Genomic DNA, 21,506 nt, shown 5'->3' on the forward strand with positions numbered 1-21,506 from the left:
AACGCTCCTTTAGGAAGAAGATGAGAAGGAATTTCTTTAGTCAGAGGGTGGTGAATCTGTGAAATTTGTATTTGCTACAGAAGGCTGTGGAGGCCAAGTCAATGGATATTTTTAAAGCAGAGATAGACAGATTCGTGAATAGTATGGGTGTCGGGGTTATGGTGAGAAGGCAGGAGAATGGGGTTAGGAAGGAGAGAGATCAACCATGACAGAATAGCGAAATAGACTTGATGGGCCAAATGGCCTAATTCTGCTATCACCTATGACCTGATGACACTGGGAGAAAACCCACATAGTCACGGAGAGAACATACAACCTCTGTACAGACAGCACCCGTGGTCAGGGTCTCCCGGCTTTGTAAAGCTGCAACTCTACCGCTGCACCATAGTGCCATCCCCAGATGTCCGTCAGAGGGGCTGCCTTTAAAGCAGTGCATACCTTCTGAAGCGAGTATAAAAGATCCATGCCAGTATCCAAATAGTGAGCGAACATTTGCATCCATGCTTAACTGAACCAAATTATATTTTTCATATGAGCTTGATGTATGTAAATTAGCAATGGTACTTCCTACAATTAGGACAACATTTCAAAATGTTCTGTGAACAGTTTGTGAAGTCCCTGAACTTGTATAACTCTTGAAGATCATAAAACAATTGAAAGGGGTTGGCCGAGAATGTCTGCGCATGTGATTTCAAATAAACAGAGACATCATTTGGATGCAATTTTGATTGATCCATTAAACTTTATTTGCACATAAACATTTTTACAATACAAACGAGATTATTTTCCTCAGAAAGACCCCACATTTTGTTTTCTTTTCCTTGATTGCTGTATATTATTTTAAACAATAAATTATGTACAATTGTCTGCCACAAAAAAAAAAGCTTTGATGGTTTCTCAATGCATGAAAAAGGTTTGCATGCAATGATCCTTTTGGTTTGGTGTAATCTTCTCATAATTCTTCAGAGATCAGGTCCTTCTGCATCATAATTAAAATGCATAAACACAAAAGGTATAATGAGGATGAAATCACCACATCAAGGAATCATCGTATCTGTGAAAAGGAATATTGAAATAGGTAAAAAGTTAAAACCGTATATTAAGTGGAGGTTTACACCCATTAAAATGTCCAAGGAATGACAGTAGTGAAATGCAAAACACAAAGAACAGGAGATACTCAATGAGTCAAGCAACATCTGTGAAGGAAATGGACACTTAATTGACACTTCAAGGTCAGCAGAGGTTAAGAATAAGGTGTAGGCCATTTAGGACTGAGATGAGAAAAAACGTTTTCACCCAGAGAGTTGTAAATCTCTGGAATTCTCTACCACATGAGACAGTGAAGGCCAATTCACTGGATGTATTCAAGAGGGAGTTAGATATAGCTCTTAGGGCTGACGGAATCAAGGGATATGGGGAGAAAACAGGAATAGGGTACTGATTTTGGATGATCAGCCATTATCATACTGAATGGCGGTGCTGGCTCGAAAGGCCGAATGGCCTACTACTGTGCCTATTTTCTATGTTTCAATAACATACGACATTTCAGGTCAGGACCCTTCTTGCCTGACCCTCAGAGTTCACCAGCACTTTGCGTTTTGTTCGGGATTCCATCGTCTGCAGTTCTTTGTGTCAGCAAGTACTTAAATATTTGGCATATTTATATTGTGCACATTATTAAATGGGCAGGTTTGTTATTAATTAAAAAAGAGCTTTATCCTAGTTACACATCCTAGTTGGTACTCCTTGATGTACATGAAGTCACTCCAATTAATAGTTCACAATGGGTCCTTCTCAGGTTTTTCAATAAAACAAATACAATGTTCTCCTTGGTGGAGACAAAATGTTGGAGTAACTCAGCAGGACAGGCAGCATCTCTGGAGAGATGGAATGGGTGACGTTTCGACCCATCACTTTCTTCTCTCCAGAGATGCTGCCATGTCCCGCTGAGTTACTCCAGCATTTTGTGTCTACCTTCGATTTAAACCAGTTTCTGCAGTTCTTTCTAACATAATGTTCTCAATGTGTATTTATTCTTTTTCTTCAATCATTTTCATTAAATACATCATTATTTCAGGGCTATGATTTTTTACTGGGACAGGGTGACATCAAAGGAGTTTAGAAATAAACTTTAAAAAATTGATCCAGCAAGGAACCAGTCGGCGAAAGGTAAAATAAGCAAGCAAAAGTAATGTTCCATAAAACTTAAATTGTATGTTAACAGTAGGTTGAAATATATTCCAATGCAGTTAAATGTAAACCAAAACAAAAAATGCAGGAGGAATTCAGCATGTCAGACGGCATCTGTCAAGGGAATGGGCTGGCGATGTTTTGGGTCGGGATACTTATTCAGTCTGATCGGAGTAGAGAGGAGAAAGATGGAAAAGAGAGATGGGAGTGGGATAAAGCCTGGCTCTGAAATGGTCTAAACTGTTTCAGTTTAACTAAGGCTCTTGAGTCACAGAGTCATAAGAATCACGGAGTGATACAATGTGGAAACAAGCCCTTCGGCCCAACTTGCCTGCACCGGCCAACATTTCCCATCTACACTAGTCCCACCAAACTATCCCTCCAAACCTGTCCTATCCATGTACCTCTCTAACTGCTTCTTAAATGTTGGGATAATCCTTGCCTCAACTACCTCCTCTGGCAGCTTGTTCCATACACCCACTACCCTTTGTGTGAAAAAGTTACCCCACAGATTCCTATTAAATCTTTTTCTCTTCACCTTAAACCTACATCCTCTGGTCCTCAATTCACTTACTCTGGGCAAGAGACTCTGCATCTACTCGATCTATTCCTCTCATGATGTTATACACCTCAATTAGATCACCCCTCATTCTCCTGCGCTCCAAGGAATAGAGTCCCAGCCTACGCAAACTCTCCCTGTAGCTCTGACCCTCTAGCCCTGACAACATCCTTGTAAATCTCCTCTGTACCCTTTCCAGCTTGACAACATCTTTTCTATAACATGGTGCCCAGAACTGAACACAATACTCTAAATGCAGCCTCACCAACATTTTATATAACTGCAACATTACCTCCCAACGTCTATACTCAATACTCTGACTGATGAAGGCCAATGTGCCAAATGCCTTTTTGACCACCCTATCTACCTGTGACTCCACCTTCAAGGAACCATGCACCTGCACTCCTAAATCCTTCTCCTCCACAACACTCCCCAGAGCCCTACCATTCAGTGTAGGTCCTGCCCATGATACACTTCCTAAAATGCAACACCTCACATTCCATCAACCATTCCTCAGCCCACCTGCCCAACCAATCAAGATCCTGCTGCAATTTTTCACAACCATCTTCACTATCTGCAAAAACACTCACTTTTGCATCATCTGCAAATTTTCTAATCTTGCCGTGTATGTTCTTATCCAAATCTTTGATGTAGATGATAAACAGTAACGGGCCCAACACCGAACCCCGAGGCACACCAATAGTCACAGGCCTCCAGTCTGAGAAGCAATCTTCCATCATCACCCTCTGCTTCTTCCATTAAGACAATGTTCTATCCATTCAGCTATCTCTCCTTGGATCCCATGCAATGCAATTTGAATTGCATTCAGAGATGTTATTATGTGAACACAGTATAACGTATGTGTGTAGAACTAATAAGAGTTTCATTTGGATTACCAGTTGTTCTTCAGATCTCAGTTTAAGTGACATTCTTATGCGGTGTGCATGTCCTGAAGCTTTGATAATTAGTGCATACTGGTGCCATTTGGAATTTAAATTTTCTGTCTGTGAACACACTAAGATCAAAATCTTTTAATGTGAGTAGAACAGTAATTTCAACTCCGTTCTATCAGGAATAGGCAGCGTGATTGAAAAACCCCCAGGTTCCTGCAAATTGGGAAAGTTACCAAACTAAATAGCTGAACAATTTGTGCAAGGATTACGGATAGTACAGTGGTGCAGCGCCAGAGACCCAGGTTTGATCCTGACATCAGGTGCTGTCTGTACGGAGTTTGTACGTTCTTCCCGTGGGCAAGTGGGTTTCCTCGCCTGCTCCAGTTTCCACCCACACTCCAAAGACGTGCAGGTTTGTAGGTTAATTGGCTTCAGTAAACATTCTAAATCGTCCCTCTTGTGTAGGATAGTGTTAGTCGAAGGAGATCACTGGCCGGCACAGACTTGTGGGCCGAAGGGCCCGTTTCAGCACCGTATCTCTAAACCTAAACTAAACTACTGAAACCTTTCCTTGTCCCCATCATTGATAAACATGGGATTAATCCAGGAGATGAAGGCAGACAATGTGTTCCTGCCATCACTATATCTGGGTGAGAATCAAACTATCAATATTTACATGAAAATGACTGGAACATTCGTCATCCCTGGTGGGAAATTACATTTCTTGTCAAGTAACACGAAAGAAACCCTTTCTAAGTCAAAACCACCACTGCAAATTTGATTCCATTCCTGCAACTGAATGTCAATTATTTAGACGACTTACATTTAGAACTCTCTCTCTCTATCTGTCTCTCTCTGATCTTCACCTTCTGAAGTGGATGCACAGGCAGACAGCCAAGTCGGTAGAAGTCTCAGCAATTTGTCTGTGCAAGGCACCACCAGGTGTACTATATCAGCAGAGTTTGCATGCACTGAGAGAGCTTTCTCCAGTGGAATACTGGATTTACATTGTACTGTCATGTCACACCAATCCCCAGTCCCTTTCTTTGAGCCACATGAGCACAGACTGTGCAGTGGTAAATATAGCGAGACTTCCAGGGTTCACATACAGCAGTGACAACTCTTTACATGCTTGGAAATGCAAAAACAGTAACACTTGCTGCAGGAATAGACCATTAACCTTTCTGAATCTCTTCTGCCATTCAATAGGATCATAACCCAGAGTAGGGGTACCACGAACCAAATGACATAGGGTTCATGTGAGAGGGGAAAGATTTAGCCGGAACCTAAGGGGCAACTTTCTTTCACATAGAGGGTGGTTGAGCCAGGTACTCTAACAACATTTAAAATATATTTGGACAGCTAAATGGATAGGAAAGGTTTAAAGGGATATGGGCCAAATGTGGGTAGGTGGGACTAGTGTAGATGGGGCATCCTGTTCAGTGTGGGTGAACTGGGCTGACTATGTGACTATGAACTGATGAATACTCTATTCCAGTTTTTACCATATTCCTTGATCTCTTTAGCCTGTAGTACTCTATCCAACAACCTTTCTTAATATAGTTAATAATTAAATCTCAAACTGCCTTCTGTTGTAGAGAATTCCATAAATTGGTCTCACTTTGGGTAGAGAATATTCTCCTCGTCACAGTCTTAATTGGCCTTGCCTATATCTGATGGCTGTGACCCCGATCTGAACTTCCCAACCCTCGGGATATGTTTGTGCATTAGTTGGCACAGCTCCATCAGGAGTTTATGAGTTTCAATGAGATTTCCTCTCATTCTTCTAAACTGACGTGAAATTTACCACAGATTTCCCAACGTCTTTTCACACATCAGCCCTGCCAGTCCTGGAATCTGCCTTTACTGCATTCATTCTGTAACAAAAATATCTGTATTTGGAGTATTGCATGCAATTCTGGTAACTCCAGTACAGGGACGTTGTGGAGGCTTTGAAAATAATGTAGGAGAGGTTTATGCGAATGCTGCCTGGATTTGAGAGTATTAGCTGTATTGAGAGTTTGGACAAACGTGGATTGTTTTCTCAAGAGTGTTGAAGACGAAGGGGAGACCTGATAGAAGTTTATAAAATTATGAGGGTAGACAATCAGAACCTTTTTCCAAGTGTGGAAATGTCAAAGATCAGGGGGCAAACCTTTAACAGGAGAGGAGTAAAGTTTAAAGGAGATGTGCAGGGCAAGTTTTTTTCTACAGAGGGAGTGGTGGATGCCTGGAACACACTGTCAGGTGTGGCGGTGGAGGCAGATATGATCGTGGCGTTTAAGAGGGTTTTAGATCGGCACATGGATATACATGAATGGAGGGGTATGAATCACTAGCAGTCAGAGGAGTTAGGATAACTTGGCATCATGTTTGTCATGGACAAGCATTATTATGGGGAACAAGGAAATGGCAGATGAGTTGAACAGGTACTTTGGTTCGTCATCACTAAGGAAGACACAAACAATCTCCCTGATGTACTAGTGGCCAGAGGATTTAGGATGATGGGGGAACTGAAGGAAATTCACATTAGGCAGGAAATAGTGTTGGGTAGACTGATGGGACTGAAGGCTGATAAATTGCCAGAGCCTGGTGGTCTGTATCCCAGGGTACTTAAGGAAGTGGCTCTAGAAATCGTGGATGCATTGGTGATCATTTTCCAATGTTCAATAGTTTCAGGATCAGCTCCTGTGGATTGGAGGGCAGCTAATGTTATCCTACTTTTTAAGAAAGGCGGGAGAGAGAAAACAGGGAATTATAGACCAGTTAGACATCGGTGGTGGGGAAGATGCTGGAGTCAATTATAAAAGATGAAATAGCGGCACATTAGGATAGCAGTAATAGGATCGGTTCGAGTCAGCATGGATTTACGAAGGGGTAATCATGCTTGACTAATCTTCTGGAATTTTTTGAGGATGTAACTAGGAAAATGGACAAGGGGGAGCCAGTGGATGTGGTGTACCTGGACTTTCAGAAAGCAATTGATAAGGTCCCACATAGGAGGTTAGTGGGCAAAATTAGAGCACATGGTATTGGGGGTAGGGTACTGACATGGATAGAAAATTGGTTGGCAGGCAGGAAACAAAGAGTAGGGATAAACAGGTCCCATTCAGAATGGCAGGCAGTGACTAGTGGGATACCGCAAGGCTCGGCGCTGGGACTGCAGCTATTTACAATATACATCAATGATTTAGATGAAGGGATTCAAAGTAACATTAGCAAATTTGCAGATGACACAAAGCTGGGTGGCAGTGTGAACTGTGAGGAGGATGCTATGAGGATGCAGGGTGACTTGGACAGGTTGGTTGAGTGGGCAGATGCATTGCAGATGCAGTTTAATGTGGATAAATGTGAGGTTATCCACTTTGGTGGCAAAAACAGGAAGGCAGATTATTATCTGAATGGTGTCAAGTTGGGAAAAGGGGAAGTACAACAAGATCTGGGGGTCCTTGTTCATCAGTGACTGAAAGTAAGCATGCAGGTACAGCAGGCAGTGAAGAAAGCGAATGGCATGTTGGCCTTCACACCAAGAGGAGTTGAGTATAGGAGCAAAGAGGTCTTTCTGCAGTTGTACAGGGCCCTAGTAAGACCACACCTGGAGTATTGTGTGCAGTTTTGGTCTCCAAATTTGAGGAAGGACATTCTTGCTATTGAGGGAGTGCAACGTAGGTTCACACGGTTAATTCCCGGGATGGCAGGTGTCATATGTTGATAGAATGGAGTGGCTGGGCTTGTATACTCTGGAATTGAGAAGGATGAGAGGGAATCTTATTGATAAAAGATTATTAAGGATTTGGACACGCTAAAGGCAGGAAACATGTTCCCGATGTTGGGGGAGTCCAGAACCAGGGGCCACAGTTTAAGAATAAGGGGTAAGCCATATAGAACGGAGATGAGGAAAACCTTTTTCGCACAGAGGCTTGTGAATCTGTGGAATTCACTGCCTCAGAAGGCAGTGGAGGCCAATTTTCTGAATGCTTTCAAGAGAGAGTTAGATAGAGTTCTTAAAGATAGCAGAGTCAAGGGATATGGGGAGAAGGCAAGAACGAGGTACTGATTGTGGATGATCAGCCATGATCACTCTGAATGATGATGCTGGCTCGAAGAGCTGAATTGACCTACTCTTGCACCTATTGTCTATTGCTGTTCCACGTTCTATCAGATAACAAGATTCAAACCCTACTCAGGGTGTGGTGTCACAGAGTTCCGTACAATTGCAACAAGACATTCCAGTTCCTTTACTCACTCCCTCTGGTTATAAAATACAACATACCTGGTGCCTTCTTAGTGGCCTGTTGCACCTGCATGCTTAGTTTCATTGATTGGTACACAGAGATATCCATGTCACTCTGTACTGCTGCCTTTCTTAGACTTCACATTTATCCACATCATACCGTGTTCTGAACAAAACACTAAGTGCTGGAGGAACTCAGCGGGTCAGACCGCATCGGGCCTTTCTCTCAATCTGTCCAAATACCTCTAGCGATTCTCCATATCCTCCTCACATCTCATGATCCTCCCCAACTTTGTACCATCCACTAAGGAGAGTTTACATTTACTGCACCTCCTTCACCTGAATCATGAATCTAAATACTTGTGAACATCCCAAATACTTTCAATGTGAAAGCCCTGAAATTGCTCTCAGTTGTCTGGGGCTCACATCGTAGGATGAACTATTGTCTGCTTTGTCCACTGACATCATCTCAATTGATCAGACTGTTACCCATTTAAGCTATTGATGAATTAGTCTGACCATACAATCCCTTGAAAAATACGCAATCTGAATTTTTAATAATGAGTTATTCATTATAAAATTCACCAAGAATGGTACAACTAATTTTTTGCTAAGTCATTATTACACCTGAGTAAACCATCTGACTGGAAAAAATAATTGTATTTACATTGGAGTGCAGCTTTTGCAGTTGCTATTGAAATCATACTTTAAAAAAATATATATATTAGAGTAATTTAAATTAATTGGTTTCTTCTATTGGCAGAAGAAAATCCATGTATTCTTTGGAAAAGGCGGGAATCATCTTTATAATTACTGAAGAAAGCTCTGAAGAAGGGTCTTGACCTGAAACGTCACCCATTCCTTCTCTCCATAGATGCTGCCTGTCCTGCCAAGTTGATCCAGCATTTTGTGCCTATCTTTATGATTACTGAGTTGGTTTTAAAGTTATCTGAGTGAGTGAGTCAGTTTCAATTGACTGCACGATGCAGTCCGCTCAAGCATTAGTAACATTCTGCAGGCTGTGTTTACCTTGACTTCCCAACATGATCTCTGCTTTCATCAAAGGGGGAATCTGACAAAGCTTCTGGATTATCTCTCTTTCCATATCTGTTACAGAGAAAAAAAAAACAATGTTCAATTACAGATTAATAATCACCCTGTACATCAAGCTACAATATATCACTATCCTTTCCATTCAATGACAACTCTGTTAATCTGTGGAAATCATTGCTGTGGTGGCCAAGTCAATGGATATTTTTAAGGCAGAGATTGACAGATTCTTGATTAGTATGGGTGTCAGGGTGTTAAGTGGAGAAGGCAGGAGAATGGGGTTGAGAGGGAAAGATAGATCAGCCATGGTTGAATGGCGGAGTAGACTTAATGGATTGAATGGCCTAACTCTGCTCCGGGAATTTATGAACGTATGCCCTCTAATTGGAATAAAATAGTTCATACAGATTTCCAGTCACCTGTACAAATATATTGTGCAAGTTTCCCATTAGTAACTGAGAAATGTGCATTTGATTTATTTTAATTATCCTGGGACACTTTGGAAAGACGCAAGTTCGGAACATGTGACAGATGGTATTTAATGAGTGATTTCTGATCTTACTCTGTGAAAACAGGGCTAGCTGCAAAACAGTTGTATGCCACATCCGTCAGTCGTGAGATAACATGAGTATTACACTCTCCACACAGCTTTTGGGTGCAAAGTTGATCGAAATTGAAGGCATATAACATATAAGTGGAACTGCTGTTGATTGTGCTGGAGCAGTACAGTATTTGTGAGAGAACAGGAAATTATCTAAGGCAAAGCATGTAATGCTTTCTTTGTGAGTTTGAGAATGATAAAATTGTCTGGACCAGTTGGGTGAAAGTTTCGTTATTATAAAATACATTGAATCCTGGGCCCAAGTGATCTGTAAAGATATGTTATGCCACATGTAAGACATCACACGCAATCCACATATCCTTCTATCCCTCTCTCATTCATTAACACAGCTTCCCTTCAAGTAAATCCATGTTATTCGCTTTAACTCAATGGTACCGTGTTTTGGGATAAAGATTTCTGCTAAAATTTCTTTCCTAAGCTTAATATTTCCTGCCTATTTTGAGGTTGACAGATGCCTAGGTAGGCAAGTGGTCAAGAATGAATAATTCATATTGAAAGATTAGATAATTATTCTGTATTGGCTTTTGGATGCTTTGGAGCACATACATAAATGTTTCACCCGGAGTTGTAATGGATTGAGTGAAGATGGTGTTGATTACAACTGGTATGAGTTTCTCTCACTCCATGCTTTTTGTTTTAATATATTATTTCTCTGAATTTACTGCCGAGCAGGAAAATCAGGAGAACTAAAGTGAAATGGGATGAACACCAGAAAGAAGATGGGCAGGAAGATGACAGGACACAAAGTGCTGGAGTAACTCAGCGGGTCAGGCAGCATCTCTGGAGAACATGCATAGGTGATGTTTCGGGTCTGGAGCCATCTTCAGAAATGTCACCTATCCATATTATGCAGAAATGGCGCCTGACCCGCTGAGATACTCCAGCACTTCATGTCCTTTTGTGTAAATCCAGCATTTCAAATTCCTTGGTTCTACATGGGCAATAAGATGATAATGTTAACACAAAAACTGGGAAACCATGAGGTCAACTTTAATGTAATTGGCACCAAATGGCTTGGGAAGATTTCTTAATGCAGTCAGGTCAAGGCAGCAGAATACATTATACTGCCTCTCAGCTCTGCAATCCAATACTATTTCAGGATCTGAAGATGGGTTCCAACCCGAAACGTCACCCATCCTTTTTCCCCATAAAATGCTGCCTGACCCACTGAGTTACTCCAGCACTTTGTGTCCATCTTCAGGATATTGTGCTCTCTATAATTGTGGACTATTTACTGCAATTGGTCTTATTAAAAGTTTTGGATGCAAGTTTTTTTTAAAAGTTAGATCAATCTTCTTTTTGGCCAAATGTCTCCTCCTTCCACGGTTTATACTTGGAATTGGCACTGGTGATATTTCAGTGCCATTTCTGACATGACTGTTCTTTGTGTCTGAATGCTGGACTCAGAAAACCCTTGGCAGATTGCACATCAAGAGCAGCATCAGACCTCTCCATTTCCACACTCTGCAAATATCCCCATGGCATGAAGGTCGGATTATCATTCCATGATCGAACTATCTCTGCATTGTAGCTACCTGCAGTTAAATGCATAATTTTGCAGCTCGCCTGTAACTTCATGCCACTGTAAACATGAATCCATGCCATGTCTATAATTAAAAGCAAGTCAACTAACTTGCCAACTATTTTCCCTCATTATCCCTGGCTGGGTGCTACATGTGGTTATGCAACAGCTTGGGTTGAGTGCAAATGGTGCAAGATAAAACACCTACACTTGATTAACAATGTTGGATTAAAGCCCGTTTGGCTATTTATACTCAAAAATTATGTTGGTCTAATCGAAATAAGCAATTTTAACTGCAATAATTTAATACAACTAATTGGTGAGTCACTAATGACTGCATAGCCCCTAGGTTTGGGTTCAGTGTGTGTATAAAATGCATCGCAACAAGTCCTAAAGATAATAATTAAGAACCCATCTGCCAGTCAAGTTTTTTACCATTAACATCACTAACATGTACATGCCAGATGTAGGTTTGTTACATTGGTAGCACATTCACTTAATTTAGAAGGGAGCACATGACTAGGATTTAAATGCAGAAGTTAAGTTGAAGCCTCAGACAGCTCTGTTATGGATGAAATGCTAATCTACAGCACTACCTGCCAATTCAAGTGAGATAAATAATCCATTGTGCTATGTTGAAAAATTCTCTTGATCAATAACCATATCTCAACCAATACAACCAGCTGGTCATCCAATCTTTTGCTGATTTTAAGATTTTTAAATAGATTTTTAAGATTTTAAAATAGCAAAATGATATTTGCTAATTGGTTTTCAATTTGACTACATTGACAATAACCTCACTTTAAACGAGATCCACAGATTGTAAATTGTACTGGGGCACAAGAAAAGATAGCAATTATATAATGTAAGAAGGAACTGCAGATGCTGGTTTAAATCAAAGGTAGACACAAAATGCTGGACTAATTCAGCGGGTGAGGCAGCATCTCTGGAGAGAAGGAATGGGCGACGTTTCGGGTCAAGACCCTTTTTCAGACTGATGTCAGGGGAGTGGGCGGGACAAAGATAGAATGTAGTCGAAGACTAGTGAGAGAACTGGGAAGGGGAAGGGGATGGAGAGAGAAAGCAAGGGCTATCTGAAGTTAGAGAAGTCAATGTTCATAACACTGGGGTGTAAAGTACCAAAGCAAAATATGAGGTGCTGTTCCTCCAATTTGCACTGAGCCTCACTCTGACAATGGAGGAGGCCCAGGAAAGAAATGTCAGATTGGGAATGGGAGGGGGAGTTGAAGTGCTGAGCCATCTGTAGATCGGATAGGTTAAGACGGAGTGAGCGAAGGTGTTCAGTGAAACGATTGCCGAGCCTGCGTTTGGTCTCGCCGATGTAGGAAGTTGATACCGGGAACAGCGGATACAGTAGATGAGATTGCAGGAGGTGCAAGTGAACCTCTGCCTCACCTGGAAAGACTGTTTTTGTCCTTGGATGGAGTCGAGGGGGGAGGTAAAGGGACAGGTGTTGCATCTCCTTCGATTGCAAGGGAAAGTACCTGGGGAGGGGATGGTTTGGGTGGGAAGGGACGATTTGACCAGGGAATCCCCAGGAAACATCGCCTATTCCTTCTCTCCTGAGATGCTGCCTCATCTGCTGAGTTACTCCAGCATTTTGTGTCTACCTTGCAATTATATTGTTTAGTTTAGTGATCCAGCATGCAAACAGGCCCTTCGGTCCATCAAGTCCACGTCGACCATCGATCACCTGCTCACATTAATTCTATGTTATACCACTTTCTCATCTAGGGGTAGTTTTCAGAGGGCAATTAGTCCACACACCTACAAATCTTTGGGATGTGGGAGGAAACCACCCATAGGAAATCCACGTAGTCACAGGAAGAACGTGCAAATGCTACAAAGGTCAGGATCAAGCCTGGGTCTCTGACCCTGTGAGGCAGCAGCTCTACCAGCTGTGTCATTGTGCTCTCTACTTAGTAAAACATTCCAAGATATTCTACAAAAATATTACAAGCAATATTTGATTTGGGCTCTTAGGATGAGCTAAAGTTTAGTGAAGAAATAGAACAAAGAGCAAGGAATAAAGAAATTGAAGAGGTGAAATGGTTAGAGTGAAAATTATGAAGCTCAGGGCCAAAGCAGCTAAAGAATTGACTACCAAAGGTGTAGTGATTCCAAGCAGGAATTTAAAAGCAGTCAAAAGTGGGGGAGCAAAAACATCTTGGAGGGTTGCCGGGACATGTTGGAATACAGAGAGAGAGAGAGAGAGAGAGAGGTAAGTTTGAGAATTTTTAAATTGAGGGATTGATCTGGGAACTGTTGAAAAAGACCTGTAGTGAGAAATCAGTTGTACATTGTTCCTTAACTAAACTAGCTTCTAATCCCATTTATTACCACAGTTGTTTATAAGCCACATAAAAAAATCAAGACAAAACTGTTCTGGTTTTTTTCAACGTAGAACCAAGAAAAAGGGAGAATTATTTACTAAATTCATCTGTGTAAATAAAATACACAATGTTGTTAAATGGGCTAAATGTTCCTGATGTTACAGACAATGTGAAAATACTAAGAATCCATTATGTACTATGATATCACTCCAGGTATACTGCTTATCACACACAGGTTAAAACATTGCAAATACATGTCAGTCACCAGCTGGAAGGATTACACATAAAGGTACACATCTGACGCAGCTTAATACTCTGCAAATTTTCAAAATATTTTGTTCTTATTTCATATTTCCTGCATTCATGAGTTTTATTTTTCTCTTTTTAATTTTTTTTTAGTTTAGGGATACAGCATGGAAACAGGCCGTTCAGCCCACCAAGTCCATGGCGGGCAACGTTCACCAACGAGTTCCATATTATCCCACTTTCTCATCCATTCACTGCACATTAGGGGCAATTTACAGAGGCCAATTAACCTACAATCCTGCATGTCATTGGGATGTGGAGGGAATTCAGAGCACCTGGAGGAAACCCACATGGTCAGAGGGAGAGTGAGCAAACTCCACACAGACACCACCCAAGGTCAAGATTAAACCCGGGTCTCTGGCACTGTGGGGCAACAGCTCCACCAGCCTCGCCGTTGTGCCACTCTATAACTGTCTGATCCAGCAATCTTTTTTAACTTACATCGGGGCCTGTTTGAAACCTTGTGCTTTTATCAATATTACTCTCCTTTAAATCCTTTTCAGGAAATTGTTTTTGACAGTACTCTTTTGAAAGACTATCAGAAAGCCACTGGTGTGAAGATAAGATCAGTAAGCTGCTGACAAGCTCAATGCTGGCATTTAGTTCGAGGGTGTGTATACAAAAACAGGGATGTAATGTTGAGGCTCTATAAGGAGCTGGCAAGGTCGCATTTGGAATATTGTGAGCAATTCTGGGCACCATATCTGAGGAAGGATGCGCTGGCTCTGGAGTGGGTCCAGAGAAGATTTAACAGAATGATCCCAGGAATAAGTAGGTTAGCTTATGATGAGCATTGTTGGCATTGGTCCTATACTCGCTGGAGTTTAGAAGAATGAGGGGGGACCTCATTGAAACATACAGAGTAGTGAAAGGCTTGGATGGAGTGGATGTGGAGAGGATGTTTCCACTAGTGGGAGTCTAGGACTAGAGGTCATAGTCCCAGAATTAAAGGACAATCTTTTAGAATGGTGATGAAGATAATTTTATTTAGTCAGAGGGTGGTGAATCTGTAGAATTCTTTGCCACGGAAGGCTGTGGATATTTTTAAGGCAGAGATAGATAAATTCTTGATTAGAACAGGTGTCAGAGATTATGGGGAGAAGGCAGGAGAGTGGGGTTAGGAGAGATAGGTCAGCCATGATTGAATGGTGGTAGACTTGATGGGCCGAATGGCCTAATTCTACTCCTATTCTTATGACATGTACAATAAGAACGGTGTAGTGAATTGAACTGTCAGATTTCTGATTTAAGATGGAACAGGATCATCAGTAAACAGAAGGTCAGGAAGTTAATTAGCTCCAGCATTCCAATTTGGCAACATGGCTACAGTCAAGCATAAAATGTACAACACATGTTTATATTTATTTTGGGTAAACATTTTCTCATCAACTGGTAGAATCATGAGATTGTTTTAAAGTTGCATCAATGAATCTTGCAACATTTGAGTGTGTGCCATCTACAAAGCTATAATGAATGACGACGTGCAGATATAGGAAAATCTTTACTCTAACAATGGTTGTACCAAGGGAGCAAGATTAAAACTCCTGGAATGCACCTAGATGCCTTAATTCAGAATAAACTGAGAATAATGTACGGAAATGTGGCACAGAAACTAAGATCCACTTAAGAGAAAATAACTGGAACGAGATCTTGTCTGTTGAAATCATGGTTTAATATTATTGAGTATTATCACAGCCGGACAGATCACAATGCATGATGAGGACGGCAGGAGTTTAAGAGGCAGCTCTGCACTAGTTTGTGAAGAGCAATTGAAGCTGGAAAATATATACAGTCAGCCACATTCCACATGGGAAAAATTGCGATTTCTAATGTTAAATCTAATAGATCGGAAATCTCAGCACTGTTGGCGTGTTGGTTTGAGTTTAGTTTAATTTTGAAATACAGCATGGGAACAGGCCCTTCGGCCCACCAAGTCCACACCGACCATCAATCATCCGTTCACACTAGTTGTATGTTATCCCACTTTCGCATCCACTCCCTACACACGAGGGCCAATTAACTTACAAACCCGCACTTCCTTGGTTCATGAGAGGAAACCGGATTACTCGAATAAAACCCACGCAATCACAGGGAGAATGTGCAAATTCTGAAGAGACAGCACCCGAGGTTAGGACCGAATCTAGTTCTCCGGCACTGTGCCATGCAAGTTGCTGAGTATTTTCTATTTATACTTAAGCAAAAAATGCATTCTTGAAAACAAATATTTGGAATGCATGGGTACTTGTTCTCTGTACTTTATAAGAGAAATATTTCCCAATAAGAATGGCTACCTGGTTTCCTACTGTGACCTCAATTCACAAGTGTTTTGACTATATGCACTCTGATATCTCAAGGTTATTGGAAGTGTTTTATAATTGCAAGTTATTTCGTTTCCATATATTCTAATGTGATGTTGAGTCGTGCACTCCTTATAAAATATTGGCTCAATAAATGTAATTGTTCTCAATCTTTTTCTGATATCAAACCAAAATGACAAAAAGCAATTAGAAATTAAATAGTTCATCTTCACTAAGTCGTCATCTTCCCACAATAACCATACTGCTCTTGAATAGGATACTAACGAGCAGGAAGAAGATTTTGCAAATCACCGCTTTAAGCTTCGATTCAAAGACAAGATGTAAAGACATGTAGCTGCAATACTCGAGACAGAAACTTCAAAATTGCCTTCATTTCATTCTCAGACACAAGGGACTGGAGTAACTTAGTGGGTCAGACAGCATCTCTGGAGAACATGGAAAGATGATGCTTTGAGTCAGAACCCTTCCTCAGACTGTCGATCATCCATCTCATTCTTCAGTCTGAAGAAAGGTCCTGGCTCAAAACATCACCTATACCTCCTTCCAGAGATGCTGTCTGACCGATTGAGTTACTCCAGCACTTTGTGTCTATTTTTATAAACCAGTACCTGCAGTTCCTTGCTTCTTCATTTCATTTTTGTTGGTTTATGCGTCAAGTACTGTTGGTACTTCACAGAAGCAGCTAAATTTCTAATATGTGGCTAGATTGTTCCATATGGCAGGCCACTGGAAACAGGGAGAAAGGCCTGATGCCCTTCTCATGTGTTAGAACAGCAACTACACTCCAAGGAAAGAGCATCACTGGGACATCCAGAGGATGCTTGTTGAATTTTTCTGTTTGAAACATTTTGTTTTCCCCGTTGCTCACTTGCCAAAAGAGCAGCACAGTGGCACACCCGGGCGAGTTGCTGCCTTAGAGTGTCAGAGACCTAGGTTCAATTCTGACCTTCGGGTACCATCCGTATGGAGTTTGCACGTTCTCCCTGTAACCACGTGGGCTGCATCCGGGTGATCCAGATCAAATTCCACAGACGTGTGCGTTTGTAGGTTAATCACCCCCTGTAATTTGCCCCTCATGTGCAGGGGGTGCTTGCAAAAGTGGGATAACATATAGTAGAACTGGCGTGAATGGGTGATTGATAGTCGCCGTGGACTCGGTGAGTCAATGGACCCGCTTACGTGCTGTATCTTTCAATCAACCAAAGCTGCAGAGAGATTTATGACTATATTGTATATATTAAAAAAATGAAACAACAAAGGGAGTAAAATATTCAGATCAATCACATGATACGACAGCTTAGCACTGCTAATGATCTGCAGCAGGATCTGACTGTAGTGCGAGGTATTAATATGCGGTGTGAATAGATGCTAACTTGGTTGTTATCTTACATTTTCAATGATGTGTGGTACCAGCTTACCTCTGTCGTGTGATGAGATTGATGTAATGTCTGAGAGCAGAGTAGTACTTCGCCAGTTCCTCGGGAGGTGCATCGTCTCCTGGGTTCTCTGGTTTCGGAGGGTAGGCATCCACCAAGGTCCCTAGGCACACCAGCACACACACTGCAAGGACAAACAGGGTGGTCCAAGGTTTCTGCACAGCTACCATCTGTTTCATAGACAAAAAGAAAAACTGATATCAGTGCAGTGCACCAAGATTAGACTCTGTAAAATCAGCAAAACCCCTTCCCTAAAGTAGTACAGTAGACCTAAATTATCCAGAATTATAGACATACAGCACAGAAACAAGCCCTTTGGACCAACTTGTCCATGTCAGCCAATGTAGTTCACATATGCTAGTCTCAGCTGCCTGTATTTTGGCATCTCTCTCTAAACCTTTCCTATCCATGTACTTGTCCAAATGCCTTCAAAATATTGTTACGTTGCCTGCCTCAGCTAGCTCCTATGGCAAATCATTCCATATACCCACCACCCTCTTTGCGAAAGTTGCCCCTCATTCCTACTGAACCTTTCCCCTCCAACCCAAGTCCTCTCGTTCTTGATTCCCCTACTCTGGGTATAAGACTCTGGGTATTCGACATTAGAATAGAAGAGAGACACATGGAACCTCGAGCTAAACACAAAGTACTGGAGTAACTGAATGTGTCCGGCAGCATCTGTGGCGGGGATGTTTCAGGTCAGGACTCTTCTTCACACTGAAGCTTGTTTTAGTTTTTAAATTCTTAACATTATCTTATTTTGACCTTGGAACACTTTCAAAGTCCTTTTACACATTTAGAAGTAGTGTTTTAACAACGAGTACTGATTAAAGAGAGGGATTCTCAAAAACAGAAAGGAGGTCAACTGCCTTAATTGAAATTCACGAGTTTCATTAAACTTTGCATTGAGTGGTGGGATGAACACTGATGTTCTCAACCTGAGCTGGACACAAAGTGCTGCAGTAACTCAGCATTTCAGGCAGCATCTCTGGAGAAAAAGGATGAGTGATGTTTCGGGTCGGGTCCCTACTTCAGACTGAAGAACTTTGGGTCTATCTTTGGTTTTAAGCCTGAAGAAGGGTCTCGACCTAAAACGCCACCCATCCTTTTTCTCCAGAAATGCTGCCTGACCTGTTGCGTTACTCAATCACTTTGTATCTCTCTTTGGTGTAAAGCGGCATCTGCAGTCCTTTGTTTCAAAACATTTTCAACCTGGTTTGGAGAAGGGTCAAGTGACAGATATTGAAGAGGAAGAACCTGGAACGACTGGATGCGCGTGAGGTTTGGGTGAGGAGGCACAAACTAGAACACGCTTGTCTACGAGAGAGGATCACAAGAACGTAACCTGGAATTAATACTAAATTCACCAATTCTGGTTTCAAATAAAAATATTGTCAAGCAAATGTAACTAGGCAGAAAAAAAGCCTTATTGCATGGTTTCAATTTTCTAAATAACTTTAAAATATTAATGTATTATAGGGCTCAAGTTGTTCAGTCAAAAAATATGTTTTTTAGGTATGGTGGATAAACAAAGACACAATATTTGAAATTGGATATTACAAACACATGAATGGAATTCAGATAATCCCGAATTAAACTGCAAACATGTGATATCAGCACAAAAATAAAACAAAATAAAACAATGGTAAAATTAACGAGGAAATACAATGGGAGAGGAAGAAGGTAAAACGCCCAACTGTTTTCCACATTAAATTGCATAATAAATTTAATCACGTAACATTACTTATGATATACCTTCACTACTATGTTACACATCTTATGCCAAATGTGGAAGAGAAATGGAAAATAAAACATTTCTTTATTCAGCTTCCAGACATAAAAAATATCTAAGGAAAATAGAGGAGATTTCTTATTCAAGCTCTATTAAATAAAATAACCTCTGGGAGAACAAATGATGGACGGAAATGTTTTGAAGATTTTGAATAAATAATCTGAGTATATCATAATACATATATCATTACATTAATGATTAAAGACATTGAATTCTACTTTCTTAATAAATGGATCATTTTAATGGAGATTCTGAATTCTTGCTGATTTGCACAAATACAGTAGCTCTGTTACACCCATGTTCATTCCCTTACACTCTCTCCATTCCATACACCCTTTGTCGCTCACCGTGACATAAAAACAGTAAACGTAACTGAGAAAAGTTACCATGAGTTACCAATAAAAAGTGGCGTAGCTGGTAGAGCTGCTGCCCCTCAGTGCCAGAGACCAGGGTTCAATCCACACCTCAGGTGTTGTGCCTGTGTGGATTTTGCACGGTCTCCCTGGGCCGACATGGGTTTCCTCCGGGTGCTCCGGTTTCCTCACACATCCCAAAGAAACGAGAGTTGGTAGATTAATTGGCCTCTCTACATTGTCCCTGTGTGTAGGGAGTGGATGCGCAAATGGGATAGCATTGTGTGACTAGTGTGAACAGGTGATTAATGTTTGGCATGGACTTGGTGGGCTAAAGGGCCTCCGGTGTCCATGCTGTATCTTTTAAATTATATATATTTTTAAGTTCCCCAAATTTCTTCCTCTTATTGCTGCTAAAGATATTTAATAATGAGTTATTTCCCCCCCACTTATAACCATGCAATGTCCAACACTAACCAACGCAGTGGCATTTAGGTAGATGAAGAGTAATTCCAAAAATACAGATTCCTGCTCCCACTCGCTTGTGAATCAGATATAGAAATGATATTAATCATCTGCAAATCTAATTCAGCTCAGCAGAGTTTTATTTGTACCATTAAAGTTATGCCAGAGCAAGGCAAACACACAACAGTGCAAACTGCAGGACGTTAAAATGATTTTCCATTCAAAGATAGATGTGTGTGAATGTATGTACAACAGCCCATGATCAATCAATGGACGCTAAGCATGAATAAAGCAGTTTTGTTTCCCCTGAAAACACAAAAATGCTAAGCTTCTAGGATGAAAGCAGCCGAAGATATTTATTAAACAGCTTGTGTATCCTTTAGACAAATCAATGCCTTCTCCCCGCACCCACTTCCCACACCTCAGAGAACACAGTCAGAGATGGATAACATACACCTATTGGAATGATAGGGACTATATATTAACTTAGAGCTAGCAAACTAGCACGGAGTAGTACTACAGAGACAGAAAGTTGTGTTCCCTGAAGTTTGCCTGCGCCGGTTGTTGCTGTCACCGCTAGATAATTTTACACGTTCATTTTGAGAGATTAGAACATTTCAACTGGGGGTGGGGTGTCGATGGGAGTGGGGGAGGAAAACAGTATAAAGTAACTCGGGCATTGGAAGCAATGCACTTGGATAAAGAAGACATGTACTCACGTTCTCTATTGTCTGAGAGTCTTGCCGACGATCAGAAAAAGCTCCTTGTACCTGTCCTGACTGATTCGCTCAGCCGTCCCCAGCTTGCATCTGATGCCGCTCAACATCCCGGGTCCCTTTTATATGAGCGGACTCTAAGACCACGAGGGAGGCGCTTCATTGTCATCACCTCCTTTGACTTACTTTGCATTAATGAATTATAGGAAAATCGATATCCACTCAACCGTCCTTGTTACCCCACACGGAGATAGCCTAACTTCCGTTTTTTTTTTAAAATAATCCTATAAAGCAAACGCTTTCGACCAGACTAAAAAGTTGTCAAGGCAGAACTAACGGACACGCAGCAGACTGACATTTAAGAATCATTTCCCAGCTACCTTAATGCCCACTTGGTCATTTCCATCGATGCATGCAATAGTTATATATATATATATATATATATATATAAGTGGCCAAGACTACAAAACTATTCTAATGCCAGCTTTTAAATATATATATATATATATATATATATATTTCTTCTGGGAAATAGACACGTTGTTTTAACGAGTTAGTAGACAGAAAAGATGTTTAAATAATGTATTACAGTCATTGCAGTAATATTTAGTTAGTTAATCTTTTAATTTAAAAATAATTCGAGCAGAATTTAAAATACTTGAGGGTTTTTTTTAACTGAGAGTATCCCTAAAACAT

At 41.0% G+C, this 21,506-nt stretch overlaps 1 protein-coding gene across 1 annotated transcript; it reads right to left on the reverse strand.

Moving 5' to 3' along the window:
- Positions 1–415: 415 nt before the first annotated feature.
- LOC129710323 (peptide YY-like) lies at positions 416–20,935 on the reverse strand. Its single transcript, XM_055657235.1, is given in 5 exon segments — positions 416–1,054; positions 8,906–8,983; positions 17,467–17,654; positions 20,814–20,848; positions 20,851–20,935. Coding segments are annotated over 5 exon segments (396 nt in total). The 5' UTR covers positions 20,921–20,935; the 3' UTR covers positions 416–1,029.
- Positions 20,936–21,506: the final 571 nt, after the last annotated feature.

The sequence above is a fragment of the Leucoraja erinacea genome, chromosome 27 (assembly GCF_028641065.1).
Source record: "Leucoraja erinacea ecotype New England chromosome 27, Leri_hhj_1, whole genome shotgun sequence".
Lineage (NCBI taxonomy): Eukaryota > Metazoa > Chordata > Chondrichthyes > Rajiformes > Rajidae > Leucoraja > Leucoraja erinaceus.